This window comes from Pelobates fuscus, chromosome 6 (genome assembly GCF_036172605.1).
Source record: "Pelobates fuscus isolate aPelFus1 chromosome 6, aPelFus1.pri, whole genome shotgun sequence".
NCBI lineage: Eukaryota > Metazoa > Chordata > Amphibia > Anura > Pelobatidae > Pelobates > Pelobates fuscus.
Genome location: NC_086322.1, coordinates 211,481,820 through 211,501,842, shown reverse-complemented (window position 1 = coordinate 211,501,842; position 20,023 = coordinate 211,481,820). Strand labels below are relative to the sequence as shown.

The 20,023-nt window shown below is 40.6% G+C and overlaps 1 protein-coding gene across 1 annotated transcript in view; it reads right to left on the bottom strand.

Moving 5' to 3' along the window:
• FRAS1 (Fraser extracellular matrix complex subunit 1) overlaps positions 1-20,023 on the bottom strand; it is a 425,273-nt gene that overhangs the window by 169,881 nt on the left and 235,369 nt on the right. Inside the window, exons 18-22 of the mRNA XM_063458710.1 lie at positions 15,456-15,629; positions 11,903-12,043; positions 11,265-11,408; positions 3,513-3,665; positions 2,488-2,631 (exon numbers count right to left, since the gene is read on the bottom strand). Coding sequence (XP_063314780.1) covers positions 2,488-2,631; positions 3,513-3,665; positions 11,265-11,408; positions 11,903-12,043; positions 15,456-15,629 — 756 coding nt within the window. The remainder of the gene's footprint in view (positions 1-2,487; positions 2,632-3,512; positions 3,666-11,264; positions 11,409-11,902; positions 12,044-15,455; positions 15,630-20,023) is intronic.

Sequence of the window (20,023 nt, the reverse complement as noted above, 5' to 3'; positions counted from 1 at the left end):
TGTGGTCATTGCTCTACATGTACACATTTAAAAAGGAAAATTCATGAGTTTATAGGTACATATACGAAAAAAACATATAAAATAAAAAACCATATCCATTGTTCTTCTTCTTTTGTAATTTATCTATTGCAATGTGGCTGCGGGGCCCAATATGTGGGCCGCACATCCAGAAAATTGCACATCCGAATATTAGAACATTACAACAACATACGGAAAAATAAAATTGACCACAGCGTACCAAAACATTGCAATTCTTGTTCTTTATTTTCCTGGAATACCCTACAAGTTTTTGGAATAGATTCAGTCCAATTAGGGTGGAGAGGTGGAGATAGGCTACAGGAGTTAGTTAGAAAAGAGGCTCTGTGGATTTTCAATTTAAAAACTTTAAATCTGGGGCTCAATCAAGAAATTGATTTACAAGGTCTTATCTAATCAAGTTCTCTTCATGTGATCTCTTTGGGAATGTTTATATGCTAGGCTTTGTTCTCCTTTTTTATGTAAATATTTTCTATGTAGTGATTCTCATGTAATATAATTCCTATGTAATATCATAACATTTGTATCTCTATTGTTACATTTATATCTCCAATTTTGATCTATATATATTATTTCAAGACTTAACTCCATTCATTCTGCATGTGTATATGCAATATATGAATTCCATCTATGTGAGGGTTAATATACCTTTAATGGGATTGTACATACTAAGTCTGACCTTTAACTAAGTCTTCAATTATAGCTGTATATACCAGTTTTTGGACATACACTTATATATATAATTCGTGCAAGTAATGTTATATACATTGGTTGCACCAAGAGACACATATATGGGTGCACATGTAAAATAAATTAATAATAGGAGATAGTCATTACGCCATCACATCTGTATTTTCAATTTTATTGATAGAATTTATGTGGTCATTTGCTCAGGCGATTTTTTTCGCGGTTTTCTGCTTTCTGTCCCTTGTAGGTAGCGGTCTTTTTAAGTTGACGCATGCGCGTTTTTACGCGCATGCGCACTACAACCCGGAACTGTTTTCAGAGGCTCTGTGGATTTCGCGCTCGATTGCTGCGTTTCATTAATGGAACGCAAGTTGTATTTCCATGTGTATCGGATTCTGAAAATTGCTTATGAGGATATATATACCATCAGAAATGGACCTAAGGTTATCCCTGAAGAAGTCCGACATCTGACAGGACGAAACGCGTTGGATATAACCGAACTTTTATATATATGTAAATTGTTTTTGTTTTTAATTTATTTGTTCGAATCCTGCATTTCTTCTATTGGCTCTGGACTTCCACTGTGGATACTCTACTACCACCACCAGGAGTTCCATATGTATATGGAGAGATGCCTTTTTATGCTGCTATTTTGTAAGTGCAATGAATAAATGTGATTTTGTATATTTCTAAACATACTTCACTATATTGCATTTTTTTTACATTCACATATACCGTGTTGGAGGATACCCATACTCATCACATAACCCCTGAGTGGGTGAAAGGCCTGAATTTATCGTTTGTTTGTGAGTGTATTTCCAATCTCACTTATATTTCACCTTTTTTATATATACTTTTTTACGCTATGCAAGCTTCTTCAATTTTTTTCATAGATTCGATCTAAGGACATTTGATCTACATCAGGTTGTCCCTTCTGTATACGTATTTTGGGTGGTTTCCACTTTTGTTTGTTTGCTATCTATTCATCCACCCGTCCATCTTTGTTCTTCCAATATTGGAGTTACAATGTGTATTTGTTAAAGGACCACTCTAGTGCCAGGAAAGCATACTCGTTTTCCTGGCACTAGAGTGCCCTGAGGGTGCCCCCACCCTCAGGGACCCACTCCCGCCCGGCTCTGGAAAGGGGAAAGGGGTAAAAACTTACCTTTTTCCAGCGCTGGGCGGGGAGCTCTCCTCCTCCTCTCCGCCTCCGTTCCTCCCCGTCGGCTGAATGCGCACGCGCGGCAATAGCTGCGCGCGCATTCAGCCGGTCACATAGGAAAGCATTCATAATGCTTTCCTATGGACGCTTGCGTGCTCTCACTGTGATTTTCACAGTGAGAATCACGCAAGCGCCTCTAGCGGCTGTCAATGAGACAGCCACTAGAGAATTAGGGGGAAGGCTTAACTAATTGATAAACATAGCAGTTTCTCTGAAACTGCTATGTTTATAAAACAATTAGTTAACCCTAGCTGGACCTGGCACCCAGACCACTTCATTAAGCTGAAGTGGTCTGGGTGCCTAGAGTGGTCCTTTAATTCTACTAACATCTACAACAGAATGGCTAGAAAACTCTAGGATTATTTGATCACAGACTTTGGAACAGTAAAATACAAATAATTAACAATAGGAAGCTTGCTGAGAGACGTCCTAACGTGACTTTTTTTGAACCTACATACAAGATAAATGTTAAATGAACAAATGAACATATGATTAAAATGCTTTTCCAGGTTAGGAATGGAGATCAAAGGGCAGATACACACCTCTACAAACCTGTCCATCACTGTAGTACCCTTGGAAACACTTCTGAATACAAGTGCCTTTGTGAGATAAAACAAGGCCATCTTTGCAGGAAGAGCAATAGCTAATTCCGGGACCGCTGCAGGTTTTACAAGAGGGATGACAACCTGTGGGAATCAGAGTCTGAGTAAGAAATGTGCAGAGTATCAAACAGATTCATGCTCCATGTTAAAATGGTTAGTCACATTTAAAGAGAAACCAATTTACCAACATATACCAAACACTACAAAACGATACTCACCAGATATCGCAATGCTTAATACACTTTCCAATTTATCACAAAACAAAAATGCATCTGGAATGTCCCAACATACCTGGATTGTAAGCTGTGATATATACATAAAAGTCCAAATAACGGAAAAGAAGGCATTTATATCAAAGCTGATATTTGGAAAATGTCAAGGAATTGTCACCATACATGTCGTGATATTTTCCCTAAACAGATAGATGCAATGATTTGACAACTAACTCGGAACATTTGATATATGCAGAGAATCAGGACTTGCTTTTTTCCATAAAAAACAGACAGATGAATCTATATGAACAGCTATCCAGGTCTCAGTTTTGCAATCTGATTGTCAGACACAGCTCTCCGCTGAGGGATCTATTTGCTAAACAGTGAATTGTTGGGAGTAAAGAACCAGCTTAACCCCTTAAGGACCAAACTTCTGGAATAAAAGGGAATCATGACGTGTCACACATGTCATGTGTCCTTAAGGGGTTGGTCTGACTGGCAAGTTTTGAAAGGGGTTTCCAACTTTCCAGGATATATTTTTTATTGCTTGGCTTCTCTTTAGTGAATAGACCCTTTAGGAAATATAATGCTTAATTGTTTTAAGGCACTCATATTTCTGTTCTCTTCAGTCAGTGGGACCTGAGATTAGCGTACTGGTTAATCATTTAGAATCCGATATTTGCATACATAAGTACATAGGGTTAACAATTAAACAAAACAGAGTTTTAAAGTGGAAACAAACAAGCCACTTACGTCTACAGGTCCGGCCATCTATGTAAAATCCTGCAGGACATTCGGGAAGGCATTGATCACCAACAAAATAGTAGCGAGAGTACGGACATTTGAGACACACGCTGCCAGACTCATGCAGGTTTGCCAAACAATGTTGACACTGAGGGTGACAATCTTAAATAGAAAGATAAGAAGCAGACACATGATCACTTGGAATACAGAAGGTATTCTTTAAAATTCAATTCACAATTAGTACAACAATTTTATCTCAAGCTCAAGATAAACTCCAGGATAGATTTTATCTACACGCACATTGCAGCCTATACTGACTAAACAAAAGTGACATGAGAGTGGCAGGGAATAAATAAAGATACAAAACATTGTAAAATCAAGTTTGTACAATATGTCTGACACTATTATTACTACTTTGACAACTTTCAAGAAAACAAATGTAATACAGATTCCAAGACCGTCTATATTTGCATACTTTTATTGTGTATTAAATGATCTTTTAAATTAATACTCAAAGCACCATAATCCCTGCAAGCTTAATGGATTGGTAAGTAATCAAACCAATTTTGAATGGTTTGACACTTACCAGGGACCAGCTCTAGACTTTGTGGCAGCTCTAGACTTTGTGAAGCCTTAGCAGGGCCGTCTTTAATATTGATTGGACCCTGGGCAAAGCATTTGCTTAGGCCCCCTGGACTCTGTCCCCCCTCCCTAGGTGTGCAATCACGCCCTCCACCCCAAGGCATTGGCGAACCTAAAGTAGAGAGGTGCAAGAATTTTTTTGGCCCTCCCTAACGCACGGGTGATTAAAAGGTAGATCTCCATCTGTCGTGTAACTCCAGCAATGCATTAACAGCTGGGGCTCTACCATGTACCTATGTTTGAAGGTTTAGCACTAAGCTGTTTTTGTGTGTTTGAATGTAAATAGTTTTTTGTATGGTATATGTTTGTATGTGGTGTTGGCGTACTTGCAAGCATGTATTTATATGTAGTGTTGGTTTTTGAATGTAGGGGTGTGTTTACATATAATTTGGGTGTGTAACACAGACATGTGTTTGTACGTAGTGTTGGAGTTTGAATGCAGGGATGTATTTGAATGTAGTGTTAGTGTGTGCATGCTGAGATGTTTGCATATATACATACACATATATACATATACACGGAAACACATGCAGACACCCAGATATACACACTGGCACACATGTAGATATTCAGACACATATACACACACCGGTACACATGCAGACACACCGAAACACACAAAGACAGCATACAGATACACATTGACACACATACAGACACACAGATAAACACACAGACTTCATACAGATACACACACAGATATACAGACACATATAGAGACAGACAAACTGACAGACATACCTACACAGACACATAAACTGACAGATATATTGATACACACAAACACATAATGATACTGACATACATTCACAGACACACACACAGACCTACTGACAAGACACACACACAGACATACTGACACACACATATGCAAACTTTACACTTTAAAGCCCCCCTCCAGTTTCCTACCTTCCCTGGTGTCCAGTGTGCTGGCTTGGGTGGTTAGGAGATGGGAACTGGCTCTCTTTGCTCAGTCCCCCTCCTGGATGCCTCCTGTCTCAGCCTCCCTCCTGCGCGGCTCATCCTCTCTGATGGAGGAAGTGACTCGCGGACGTCACTTCCTCCCAGGTTGCCGTTAAGCAAGGGGCCTGGTCGTGCTGTTAAAGGGCCACAGCATCCGACTGGGCCCCTGCTGAAAAGTATTCACCAGGTGGCCCTAAGTGTATTGGCCACCCGGTGAGCCCCCTTAGAGTATAGGCCCCGGTGCAGCCTCAATACCAGCACCACGGGCACATGGGTGGAGGATGATTTTTTTTTTTATGCAGGCTATAGGCAGCGGGGCCACGGTGCACCTGCTTTGGGCCCCCCAGGAGTAACTGGGCCTGGGGCAGCTGCCCCATTTGCCCCGCATTAAAGACGGCCCTGAGCCTTAGGCAAAACTCAAACATGAGGCCCCCACTAACACCCGAAGAGACAAAATAAATAGGGGTTGCATTGTCTGTCTAAGGTGCTGTAGTTATATTGAAGTGCTGGATACAGAGAGTGTTGCGGCTCCCTGTGCCGCTGTGATGTGAGCTATCTGACTGAAGTTATAACATAATTTGAACACTTAATTATACACGACTGCAGGGTATGGTTACATAGCCTGGCAGTCGTGTATAAGTAAGTGCCGATGTGTATATTTCTGAGTGTGTTTGGCATTGTCTACCTGTGCATGTGCCTGAAAGTGTGTGTGACAAAGAGTATCCTGTGGCAGTGTAGAGAGGGGCTGTGGCAGGGTGGGTGGGGGGGCTGTGACAGTGTAGAGGAGGACTGTGGAAGGGTAGGGGGGCTGTGAAAGTGTGGAGGGGGGCTGTGGCAGGGTAGGGGGACTGTGTCTAGGTAAGGGGGCAGTGACAGGGTAGAGGGGACTGTGACTAGGTAAGGGGGCAGTGACAGGCTAGGGGGGCTTTGGCAGGGTAGGGGTGGCTGTGGCAGGGGATGGGGTGCAGTGACAGGGTCGAAGGGGGCAGTGACAGTGTAGAGGAGTGCCAGGATAAGGGGGGCTGTGGCATGGGTAGGGGGCTCTAGCAGGAAAGGGTGGGGCAGTGACAGAGTAGAGGGGGACTGTGACAGAGTGTTACGAGACAGTGTTGGGGGGGTCATAAATATATTCTTTTTATTTTCATTAATGATCCCCTGATGATCTAGTGTCTCACTCCCTGGTGGTCCGGTGGGCTGTCTCTCTCCCTGGTAGTCCAGTGGGCTCCCTTTCTGGTCTGCAGCTCCGCCGGGACAGTATGGAGGGGCCTCGCACCCGGCAGCACAAAGGGCAAGTGGCTGGGCCCCCTCCTGTGTCGGGCCCTCGGTCATAGACCGAAGACCTGACATGTGAGTCTGCCTTAAGGTGATTTAGGCGGCCGCGAGGCCCTAATCAGCGCGAGGCCTTAGGCGGCCGCCTAAATTGCCTAATTAGAGAGCTGCCTCTGACCCCAGGTACACGTGGTCCTGTCAGATAGCATTTAAAGGGCACTAATCCACCACTTTCATGTTATCTGCTACCTGAGATCATTATTACTGGTGATTTCAGCCATTCCAATGCCATTCACAAAAGGGCTAATGTGCATGTCGGACAATCGCCATGCTGTACCATTCAACATCTCCTCATAGAGATGCATTGAATCAACCTGTATGGGGTGCATTCTACATGGAGATACTGAATGTTGGTCCTGCAATCTATGCAAGACTATACCAAGAAACCCCTCTAGTGGCTGATGAGAGACAGTCACTAGAGGTGGCATAAAGCAGAAATTTAAACACTGCCTTTTCTCAAAAAAGGCCATGTTTACACTGCTAAGACAGCAGAGACAGTCTTTTTGTCCCAGGAAAAACTACATTAGAATGTTCCTTTAATAAAAAAATATTTCATGTGAGAGGATTAGATGCGTAGTACAGTTTCACATACACAACTCTACTAGAGTATTGTACAATGTTTTATTCTGCAGAAATTTATTTTACAAAGACTTTTATTGTTTTATTACAAATTAGATATATTGATGTACTACGCCTGTAATGTGTACAGAAGAATACATTCTTTCCATAGCTTTACCTTTGAAAAAAAGGTCAGTTTCAACAAAGATACATTGAGATTCTGAGCAACTAGTTGGGAATGTGTCTCTAAGGGAGCCATTCTTTCTCTGGTGATGGATAAGGGGGATGAAAGGTGAGGTGTGTAATAGATGTTTCAAACGCAAAACCCTGGTAGGCAATCAATAGTATTGAGTTGCTTGTCCAAGGGGCAACCAATGAAATAACTCAGCATATTTCACCCATTAATATAATGTTATCAGACCCTTAACACTTATAGAGGGAAAAGACAGTTTATTGCTGAAAGATGCAGGGCCACGTTAAAAAGAACATATAAATCATAAGGATTAGAAAAACTTTCTTATTGACAATATCTCTCTTCTGGGAAGTACTGTAAAGTACGTTAACCAGTGATTTGTGTCAATACAACTTTATCATTAGGACTGTACTGTGTATATATATGTCGCATCGGATGCACAGCAAATTAGACTTATAGTTCATCCTGTTTCTGCAGCAGAAATCATTGGCTAAGCCACTTTCTTGTCTGAGCATAGCTCACTACAGAGTTTGCAAAGCCGAAACATTTACAGCAAATGTAAGTATTGTGTTTTATTTTATATTTGTGCTTTTGCATATAGGCTTTATATAATGCATTAAAAAAATCAGCCAAGTTCAGGCGATCAATTCTCAACAGAGTCAACTCAAAGATCCCTTCTTTTTAGGTCAATAGAATCAGAGCTTATGCATTTGTAAATCATAACTTCTACACGGGATACATGTGAAAAAATGAGAATAGAAAGCGTTAAAAATGTATTGTTATACATTTTACAAGAAGCCACAGGGCTAAAAAGAGATGTGCCCATCAAATACAGACTTTCTAACATCTATTTTTCCTGTTGGTTCAAAAGAAGGCAAAAAAGAAAATAGTTTGAAGCACTTTCAATTGTGCAACAAATTAGTAAAAAAATCCTAATACTGTATTCAAAAAGAAAAGTGTAAAGTATTTTAGTATGAGACACTGAATTTAAGGTAAAAATCCATATTGCGTGGTAGAGATGTTTTATCATCACCTTCTCTATCTAAGCATCTTTTTAAAATGCATCTGGGAAAACAAATTATCTCACAGGTAGTCTAATATTTATATATTACTACATTTATTTTTTTTAAACTTCTGAAACTTAACATAAATTAGTCCTGTTTGAGGTAATACATTAATTTTAGCTTATGGCAAAAATGCAAAAGATGAAAAAACAAAAAACATAAATGGTAGGCAAGCCCTACCAAAACTATATCCTTAAAATTGAAAACAAATTAGAATTACATTTGACATTTCACTTTTACAAGGTACGCCTCCTTGGCTATTAGCATTGATGGATAGGTAGCAAGTCAGTGCTACTTGTCCAGTATGATAAAGTGTTATCCCTGATGTAGATGGGTATAGACCAGTCTGCCACTCTAAATGTTACCTTTTGTTATCTCTCAAGAGCAGGAAAAACACAATACAATCAATATGAGTTGAAAGTCTAACCATATAATCTACTACGGCAGTCAGACTTTGACATCCAACAATCTCCTGTCATTTTTCTCTTTGAAGGAATACATAACGTCCTTTATTGAGCTTGAACAGGAATTTTCTTTTCCTGGCAATACTTTATATTAACTTGTTCTTCAATAGCTGTTTTTATTCCATTTGCCACAAAAACATTTCTCGATGATTTAAAAATAAATAATCATACTGAACTTCGGTGGAGGACCCATGTCTGCATACAGTATAGCTATAAAATACTGGACAATGTAAAGAGACCAGGGGAGCTCTATCTGCAAGCTGTTGTATGAACTTCCAAAGTAATTGACCTGGTTAAAATTTACTTTCACAATAATAGCTGCCAACTCTATGATATCGGGATTTAAATACCCTACATCATGCCATGCCCCCCCCACCCCCATTGTGCCCCCTGAAATGCAGGACCAAATGTATCAAGGGGTGTGCAAGCACAGCTCACACAGGTCCAGCTACCCAGATGGAGGACCTCATTATTCTCCATCCGGGATAATTTAAAAAAAATACAAAAACAAACAAACCACATGGCAGGGCTTACCATGCGGCAGGGGAGGGACTAAATTATGGTAGGGGTGGAGCTAAAGTGCCCAGAAGACATGCTGCACAGGAAGGGGGAAGCAAGAAGGAGTCCCTGCTTCCCCAACATCCAGGCTCCAGAGCCTGCATTGCCTCCATTTCTCCCTTCCAGCCCAGGAAGAACTGTGTGTGTGTGATTGTAACTGTGTGTGTTTAACTGTAACTGTGTGTGTGACTGTGACTGTAACTGTAACTGTGTGTGCTTGATTGTAAGTGTGTGGGTGACTGTAAGCCTGTGTGTGTGACTGTAAGCCTGTGTGTGTGACTGTAAGCCTGTGTGTGTGACTGTAAGCCTGTGTGTGTGATTTTTCGGACAGGGCGCCTAAAGGCCTCAGCTGGCTGTATCTATCCCAAAATGACCGCATGGACATCCCCGGTGCTTCCTCCTTTCATGGAGGAAGCAGTTTATGGACCCTGAGGAGGGCGGCTGTGAGCACATCAGAGGCGACGAGGAAGCTGTAATCCTCCTGCCGTCTACTGATGCCAGTAGCCGGAATATGCCGCCATATCCGGCTGCCTGGATCTGTAGACTGCCCACGAGGGAGCAGAGCAGGAGTAGTACAGCTCCCTCACCACCTCTGATGTGCTCACAGCTGCCTGCCTCACAATTGCCCCAGTAGATCCTGAGGACAGATCCACTCCAGTTCTCCTAAAGGTAGGGAGGCTGAGTGGACAATTAAAATAATAATATTAATAATTTGTTAGTGTGTGTGAGATAATGTGTGTGTCTGTTAGTTAATGTGTGTGTGTGTGTGTGTCTGTCAGTGAATGTGTGAGTGTCTGTATGTCAATGAATGTGTGAGTGTGTGTGTGTCTGTCAGTGACTTTGTATGTGTCTGTCTTTGAGAGTCTGTCACATGTGTGTGTTTGTCATTGAGTTTTGTGTGCCTGTCAGTGAATGTGTGTGTGTGTCAGTGAATGTATCTGTGTCTGTCAGTGAATGTGTGTATGTCAAATCAGCAAGAGTCTGTGTCTGTCAGTGACATCTGTGTGTTTGTCATTAAATGTGTCTGCGACGGTCAGTGTGTATCTGCCAGTAGGTGTGTGTCTGTCAGTGAGTGTGTCAGTGAATGTGTGTCTGCCAGTGAGTGCATGTGTCTCTGAGAGTGTGTTCATGTCAGTGTGTGTCTGTCAGTGTGTGTCTGTCAGTGAACGTGTGTGTTAGTTAAACAGTGTGTGTGTACCAGTGAGGGCATGTTGTCTGTCAGTCTGCCCATCCACATTGTCATCCCCACACTCTGCCCCCCATACTATCATTGTCCTACACACTGCACTCCCACACTGTCACCTACCTACACCCTGCCCCCCACACTGTTATCTTCCTACAAACTATATATATATATATATATATATATATATATATATATATATATATATATATATACACACACACACACACACACACATTCACGTTTTATAACTGTCCCCCATATTTTTCTCCCTGGTCCACCATGTGCCCCCCCCGCCCCCCCCCCCCCCAAATATGAATCCTAGAGACACCACTGGCCATGTGTAACAAACATTGTGCCATCACGAGAGCCTTCCCCTGAGTATTTGGGGAGCAGCTCCATGGAAGACCTGGATGAAGTATATTCTTTGGAGGAGCACAGAGACAGTCTGCCGGGAGCACAGCTTGGTGGCTCCAAACTGAGAGAAAACGGAGGTGGTCACAACTTGCTGTTTAGGAGACTGGAATGGGAAACATCTGTGAAGACTACGCAGGCTGCACAGGAGGCACAAGTCCTGCTGACCACAGCTGGGTACTAACCCTCAAGACCCACATCAGTAGATGGATGGAATAATGGGAGTTATTTGTATGTTTCTTGCTTCAATATTGAAAGGAATTACTTTTATACCTCAGCTGATAGTAAAGCAAACAGAACTGATTTGTAAAAAAAAAAGTGCAATTTATCATGACTACCAATAAATTTACTCTTTATGGAGAAGAGAAAAAAAAATATCATCATCATACTTACCCACACAATATCCCACTAAATTGAGGTACTGTCCATCTGCACAGGAGGTTTTGCAACTTCCATCTCTGAGAAGTGCATGGGGGTGGCATGTCAGACAGTCTCGATCAGCAGGTCCACTGCACTCCTTGCAAGAAGGATGGCATGCTACATTAGGACACAAGGAAAAAAAATACTTTATTGAAACAGTGACAATAAATACAGCACAAGCACATTCGATCAGAAATGTGTAATCCCTATCAACTGATGCCCAAAATACGTGGTCCTGGGTGACTGGCACGCATTTTTTTTTCTTTTAGCCCTGCTGCATGAAAGCAATAGGGTTGTTACATGGGGTTCTGGGAGATGGGAAGGCCAGAGCCAGGGCAGAGAGCATGTGCTCTCTACTTTTGTCTTGATGTCCTGGTTCTTACTAATAAGTCCGAGTGCAGCCATTGAGATCCTGAGATGAGTGCCGAAGGTGCAGACCACTCACTCCCACACACACCACAATCCCCAGTAGAATCCCCAAACATCACATATGCCTCCCTACACGCAGAAAGCTAAGCATGACATAGACACGCATAACATGTGGCCGTTTATTTAACTAGTAGATATTATTTCTTCTTACATTTAATTGTGCATTTTAAGCATTTACTTACTATGACAAGCTGAATCTTTGCTGTAGAAGCCATCTGGGCATCTTTTCAAGCATGTGCTCTGATACAGAACATCTGGAGAATTGCAGGCAGTGCAGTTTAAATGGCCCTCCCCTGCACAGGCCTGGCACGAAGCATGGCATTCTGCAATGAAACAAGGGAAGGATCATTCCTTTCATTCATTTGTTCCCTAGTCTTCTTCTGCCTAACCTGAAATGCATGCTGAATCTCAGTGTAATACATGTCTAAAAACAAAAAAAATACAATTACTGGTGAAGGATGGAACTCTTATATCCAGTCTATAACCCTGAACATTATTATCTGCCCTTATTTCACCATTACCAGACAATAAATGGGCAATGGCATTGGAAAACAATTCCTTCCATAGATGTTGAGAATCCACAAGTCATGACCTAGGGCAACCCAGTCCTTAAAGGGACACTCCAGGCACCCAGAACACTTCTGCCCATTGGAGTGGTCTGGGTGCCAACTCCCACTACCCTTAACCCTGCAACTGTAATTATTGCAGTCCCTTTAAGGCTCTTATTGCCACAGCGCAAAAGGAGTTGGACACACCAGGGACTTTCTTGGTTCTATCCCATAAATTTGCCAAGTTGTTTCTTTTTACTGATGAAACACTGACACATAAAACATCAGAACCTGAGCATATAAACAAGACTCTATTAGGTCTATCTTCGGGAGACCCCAGCACTGAAGAAGCCTGTAGAACATTTCCGGTTGTCCACTGCCATAGGTGACTAAGGCAATCAGATTCTCAATTCTCCACACCAGGAATGTGCATAGCCGACAGACAGCTTGCAACCACCATAGAATCTTTGAGACCTCACTCATGACAAAAGTTTTCTGTGGCAAGCTGAAGTGCTTTATGTTCTTTGTTACCATTCCTTTACTTTCATGGCTGATAAACTGTCTCAACTCCTGTTGAGTGTGTCTTATCATTGATAACATAGTGAGCAAATGCAAAATAGATGATGCAACTGAATGCACCATTTCATGCCACTTTGTGGCTCCTGAGTCAAAGTACCGTATATAACAAAACAAGCCACACCTCCTGTCTGTTCTAGAATACCAAATTCCTTTTTCATATGATATCTGTTATTATTATTATTATTATTATTATTATAATTATTCTAAAAGTAACTATTATTACTGTATATGGCCTGCTTTGCTAAATACTTATTGTTGAAAAGTCCAAACAACTTTTTATGAAAAGAAAAAAAAAAAAGAAAAAGAAATGGCTGAACACTGTTGCTAAGCTGCAATTATTTAGCATCAATAAATTTTAATGAACTAAAAGTAGAAATAAAAATGTTGTATTATAGTATTTTGCTGCACATTTTTAAGCATTGCACCAATTGTTAATCTAATGTAACATGGATTAAAATAATCAAAAGTGCCCGTTTTCTAACTATACATAAAATATTTTGCGTATATTTAAGTAGCCTTTTTGCTTTACCCATGCACAGATGTGTCCTTATACACAGTTCAGAGAATGTAATGGCGTTTACCATCTTTTCATTTTTGTGCACTGAAGGCAAATGAGCCGTTGAGGGTGTAATTATCTCGCCTAGTATAACATTATGGCGCGCAACGTGTTTGTCATCATCATATCATTTTCCATCCTACCATTTTTACTGTCCGCCAACTGTGTGTTTTGTCAAGGTTGAGAAACTTGGACAGTTGCTGTTTAGTGCTATAAACACATAGAGCACTCATTAAACTGCCAGGCCATGAAGTGAAATGCACAACATTTATCAAAGCCTGTCTGGCTGCAAAAAAAAATAGAGCATATTTATCACATAGATTGGGTCCTGCTACAGACAAAATCTGTGCAGTTATAAAAGATCTACACTTCTTACTTGTAGCCTTCACGCTGGAACAGTAAAAAAAAAACCACAAAACATATGAACTGTTACCATTGAGGTTTCTTTTTCTCCTTGTATAATGATTAATGACCTCAAGAAATGCTTCAACGAGTATACATCACCAGATTGACGTCCTTGGACAACACAAGTGCATAGTGGGACATAACAGAAAGATGTAAGGGCCTTTAATGGTGAACTGTTAATAAAAATGAACTTTTGATATGTCATTGTATAGTCATAATGGCCATTATGATTAGTTTATTTTTTGTGTTGTTTCATGTTTGATAATACAATGCACATAACATCCTGCAAGTTGATTGAAGAGGTATGTTACAATTGATTGGCTAGGCGTTATCACGCCATTCCTATCTGCTTTGCTTTGATTCTACAATTATCTTCCTATGCTATAGGTTTGAGGAGGAAAGCACTTATCTGTGTTCCCAGTGTTCATGCTCATTAAACAAGCTTCTTTGGGAGGACATTTTCAGGAAAATGGGGAGATGTCTCCAGGTATGCACTGACCTTGCTCGCTGATTTGTTTTCAGTGATGGAATTAAGAAGAGAGCTTTGAGAAATAAAAATCTAGCTATAAACATAAGAGCTATGGATAAACATAAGAGCTATGGATGGAGAGAGAAACAAACAAACAAAAACACCCACTGCCCAATTCACACTCAGCTTGTTGGACTACAAAAATATAATAGGTAAATTTAGCTCAGGATTTTACGAGCACTTTACTCCCTATAGGAGTTTCCAACACAGCCAGTTTTGGAAGGTGTCCCGTCAGATCCAGGGCTGTCATGTGTGAAATTCAACATGTGCAATTTTAAAAAGTCTAGTAGCTAATAAAACTCCATAAAACTTGTGATTATGTGCGAATAAAATTGTTATTTGTTCTTTTAATTCTTTTTAGGAGGTGATGTTACTACATATTAATTAAGAATCATTTAATGAAAATTAAGGAGCAATATTTTTGTTTTTTGTTTTTTTGGTACCACAATAGATCATCTATTGTACATTTTCCCATGTTAGAACACAGAATGAGTGCTTCCCTTTTCTACCAAATACCAAAGCCAGACAGGACCATGATATGTTAGGATCAATAATACTTCTCAAACTAATGTACAACTTATGTTATTATCATATTTATTGGGATCTCTTGAGCATTTCCTTTTTTCCCCTCTGTCTTGTAAAAATGGCAGTATTGGTTACACAATTTCAAATTCAGTATATATAGAATATGGAATAGGTATGGGAAGGGCTACAAGTTTCAGGTAGGACTACCCTATCCCTATCGATTTTCCACGATTTGGTTTATAAAATTGTTCACATATCTGCTTCTCCAGATGACCTACATTTGTATATTATCTTTTAGAATTGAGGGCTTAGAAGCCCATAGGAACATGTTTAGGTTTTGGATGCTCCAATTTAGGAGGGTGCAGCAGGAATAATTAATTGTTTCTGATGAGATCCAAAACTGATCAAAGAGGATGTACTGCTGGGACCATAGTCAAGAGAAGAAGCCTGTTTCCTGAATACATGTCACCTCGCTTTTGGTAAAGGGTGAAGGCAGTTGAATCTTGGCATAGAGCACTGGACAACTTATTCACAAGTTAACATGTAAGATAAATAGCTCAACCAGAATAACAAAGCTAATGAATGAGCCTTACCTTGGCATATGCAAACCGTGTCTACATAAAACTGGGGCTTGCACTGAGCCTGACAAGTCCCATAAGGTTTTCCTCGATACAGTTGTACTGCTTGAAGGGAGTCATCTGACTTCACACACTTTGTGCAGTGAGAATCTTCATGGCCCAGGCAGGCACGACAAGATGGATGGCAGGCTGCAGATACGAGAGGAAAAAAAACAAATTCAATGTCCAAGAATATCCACTAACAAACATGTTTTAGTGTTAATCTTACTATATGCGACTACAAAGCAAATGTAAGCAGAGACGCGGAATGCGGAATCTGTCCATAAATCATACTTACGTAAATTGAAGCAGTCATTATACAAGGTTATTCTATAAACTGGAAATTGTTGGGAATTAACTAGGGAATTTTACATTTTAGGTAAAAACAGCCAAGTTAGCGAAAGACCGGAGCTGGAGATTTTTTTTTCCCAATTCATCTATTTTGGATTGAGATTTGTAATTGCCTAGCGGATTCTCAATTTAGTATGAAAGCACAATAATGTTTGGGACAGGTTTAAAACTATTTATACTTTGAACTAGCTGATTGGCTGGCAAACATATAGCATGATATAAATATACCTACTGAGATCTGAAGAGAATGTTCTCTCATAATACACAGGTTGTGTATTATATCTGATGTTTGTCTCATTGAACTGAAAGCTCTTATTGCCCTTTAATATATCTCAGTCATGCCGTACTTTCATAAGAAAAAACAAACAAACCAATTATAGAATACCTGAGGGGTTTCTAAATCTAGAACATTTCTTTTTTTTCTGCTGCAGCAATATGTAGGTGCAATATCTAGTATGCTATTCCACAGAGCATTAACACATACGAGGATTCACCCACCAAAATAATGTATACACTTAAAGAGAAACTATAGTGCCAGGAAAACAAATTTGTTTTCCTGGCACTATAGCTCCATGTAGTGCCCCCCTCTATCAAATCCCCCTCCCACATCCCCCATGGTGTAGAAGAGGTTAAAAAACCCTTGTTGCTTAGCTCAGTCCAGCGCCAATGTTCTTTGGTGCAGAGCAAATATGCAGCTTAATTTTGCCATGATGGACAAGACGTATGCCCAATCACATGGGCTGTACCTAATGTTCAAACAAGAGATAACTGAAAAAAAGATAATCGACGGTTAGGGAAAAGCCACTAAATGTTGATTTTATTCAAAGACTGATAACCGACCAATAGAGTGAAAAGAAGGTGGAGCAGGATAACAATCTATGTTTCCAAGCAAATTTGACCAGACAATTTGACTGTAGCTACTGACGAAGACATACTACGGTAGCAGTGATACAGTGTGTCTACCTTTGCAGTGTCTGTGTGGAATGCCTGGATCATTGATTCTTTTGTGAGACTAGGTTTAGCTTGCAGCTGTATCTAGCTAGCTAGCTATTGCCTGGGGCATTTAAAACAACTTTGAGTATTGCCATTTTCTCACTGATTACATTGTGAGACTAGTTACTAATATACAGGTCTTGCAGTTTTGTTTTTTCTTCTTTTGTTAACAATTTGGAGAAAGAAAATGTAATTTATTTTTTTTGTCCTGAGTGTGTTCGGTCCAGTGTGTGCTGTGTAAGTGTGCGCGCATTGTGCAGTGTTTCTTAAAGTCAAACATAATAACTTCACAGAAGTAAATGCCCAAGCGTCAACCCATTTTGCAGCACAAACACCTATTTTTTCTGATTTAAGTTGTGTTTACACAATACACAATCATACATAGCTCAGCATTATCTCAAAATGGAAACCAAACTTACCATCATCATGCCATTGTTTTAATCGCAAGATGAAATTAAAGGGACACTCCAAATACATATAACCCCAGTGAAAACATGCATGCATTTAATTACCGTATACAGGTTTTCAATTAAATATATCAGCATAAGCTGCAGCACATGTGTCTGCTTGTCTCAAGCCTTTAAAGCCCTCCACTTCTAACTCAGCCCAAACTTTCTGTGGCTGTCCATCACAGACTTCACAATGCAAAAAAAATCTGCAAACAGTTTTGGAAGAACCAAATTTCAGGGGCAGTACTACAGGGGGTTCATCAGTTGCCATGGCACCAGTGTTCACCAGAGTTTAGGGAACCACTTTTGGCTGCCCACCATGGGAACAAGAGTAGTAATGGCTCCAGCAGAGGTGAGATCAGGTTAGAGCACACCTAGGTTTCTTAATATCATGCAAGGACCCATGAGTGTCAGGAAGCAATGGATTCTAAATCCATCTAGCCCCACCCTTTCTTACTCCAGAATGTATGCTACTTTCCTTGTAGATGATGGAGAAAGCAACTGCTTCAGCCTGCTCTAGATGTAGCCTTGGATCTGCTGCTTAGGAGAGAGCCCTCCCCTGTGGTGGCTAAATGAGTTAGCCTGCCTGTCAGAAGAAATGGAAGAGGTTTGTGGCTGGATGTCTAGTTGGGAAGGATGGAAAAGGCGGTTTGCTATTTTGGTACTTCAATCAATCAAATACATTTGACTTGTCTGCAACATTTTAAAGAAGTGGTGTATGTGAGGTGAATGAGGTGTCTGTGAAATGCACTAGGGGTGCCTATAAAGTGCAGAGACACAGTCAGTCAGGGTCAGGAGAGGTCTGCTAGGGAGTGAGGGCACGGCCTAGCACTTTAGGATAGGGTCCATCAAGAGTATGGACAACAAGGAGAATGAGAAGATCTATTTGGGGTGAAGGAAGAGCAATCTGGCTACCTGTTTGGAAAAGGGAAGGGGTTAAACGGCAGGGCAAAGAAAGGGAGATGGTTAATTGGCACTCAACTGTGCAAATCGTATGTGGTAATACAGAGAATTTGTAGGCAGGCAAATGTGGCAAAATCGAATTTGGGCATGGAGAGGGTTAATTGTCAGGGAAATGTTTTAATCTAAAATTGAGAAGAAGAGGTTGATTTGGTATCGGAATGCAAGCCCTTGTGACTATAAAGTTGACTATTTGGCAGTGGATAGTGAGAATATTTGGGGGGAACTGGAGGTAAATTTTTGTCTGGAGTGGTAGGGAGCCAAAACAACAACAAAAAAACAAACATCTTACACCAGGGCCCTTTGTTCATTAGATCAGCTACTGCACTGGTTATTGAGTCAAGTGCTCTGGAGAACAACACAGAACATGTTAAGATTTTTCTCACTCAATGAAAACATTTACAACCAGGGTTTCAGATTCACCATGTTTGACTAGATACGTATTCATTTGTCATGCAACAGGGAAGCACATGAAAAGTGTTGCCCTGCAGTATGTAGAATTGCGATAGATTGTTTTTCTTGACTGATTAATGCCAGTTTTACATTTTGCAGGGCGGCCCCACCCTGCAGCATGGATACGTTATATGTGCACAGGAAACTGGGACTCTAGAGGAGACTCTACACTGACAACACATACGATACAAAACACATTCACCTATTTCTGCCGCCATACAGTTACCCAGTGCCCACATTGCTATGGTGACAGGCAGGCACAGGGTTATTGTCACATTGATTGCAGGGATTAGTCTTGCCAGGTCTTCAGACACCTTTGAGTTCAGTATTTCCCTGAATGAGACCCAACTAAAATATTAAAGACCTCTGGCCATCATTTGCTGGTCTACTGCCAATCCGATCTGGGAGGCGACTTGATGAATGCACACCAATGCGCATTTTAAGTATGAACCTTAGTGTACTTCTGATTCATGGCATTCACTTGTGCGGCCAAATCATTTTCAGATCTTCCCCTAGGCCAGTAATGTTAAATGAAATCTGTCATTTTTCATACCCAAGGGTTGGAAATAAGAAAATCAATCTTACGAAGACAAGCAGCAATCAAGAAATGTCTATCTGCGGGGACTTAGATCAGCAGCCTGCTCTATTTCCATTCCTAAAAAAAACAGTCCAAAGCAAATCCTACAGCGGAAATAATGATTGAAATATTGACAGAGAAAATGATTTTACTACATCATCGTCATCATTTCAAGAAAAAAATATATACCGTCTTAGCATTAATTCAGAAAAATATAAATGAAAACTGCAAGGATATATAAATGTTAGAGCTATGTTCTAGGAGTTCTCAATACAATTTAGCAATGTTGAAGAAAGTGTGATTAAAAAATTGCACACACATAAAAGTTCCTCACAAACTTTTTTTAGGGTACGTTATATGAGCTCTTTTCCCCAACGAATATTGCTCCCAGGTGAGATACCTTATCCCTCTTCCGCAACCCCCTTGGTTAAGAGTACCTAACGATGGGATGTACTTATACAATCCTCATCCCATAGAACCACCCACACTTATACCTCTCTTGTCATGCTAACAGGGTTGCCATGTTACTCCTGAATACTTGGCACTATTCCTCACCAGCGAATTAAGCCATATCAGTATACTCTCAGTATACTCAGTAAGAGTACCTAGCACACCTCCCATTAGTGAGTTACTGCTTTTAATCTCGCCCTTATTTTAATACTGAGATCTCACTCTTGAATTCATGCCAATCCTTTTGTATTTCCCCACAACCTATCAGTTTATATATACGTAAAAAATTTTCATGCACAATCGTCTACTGA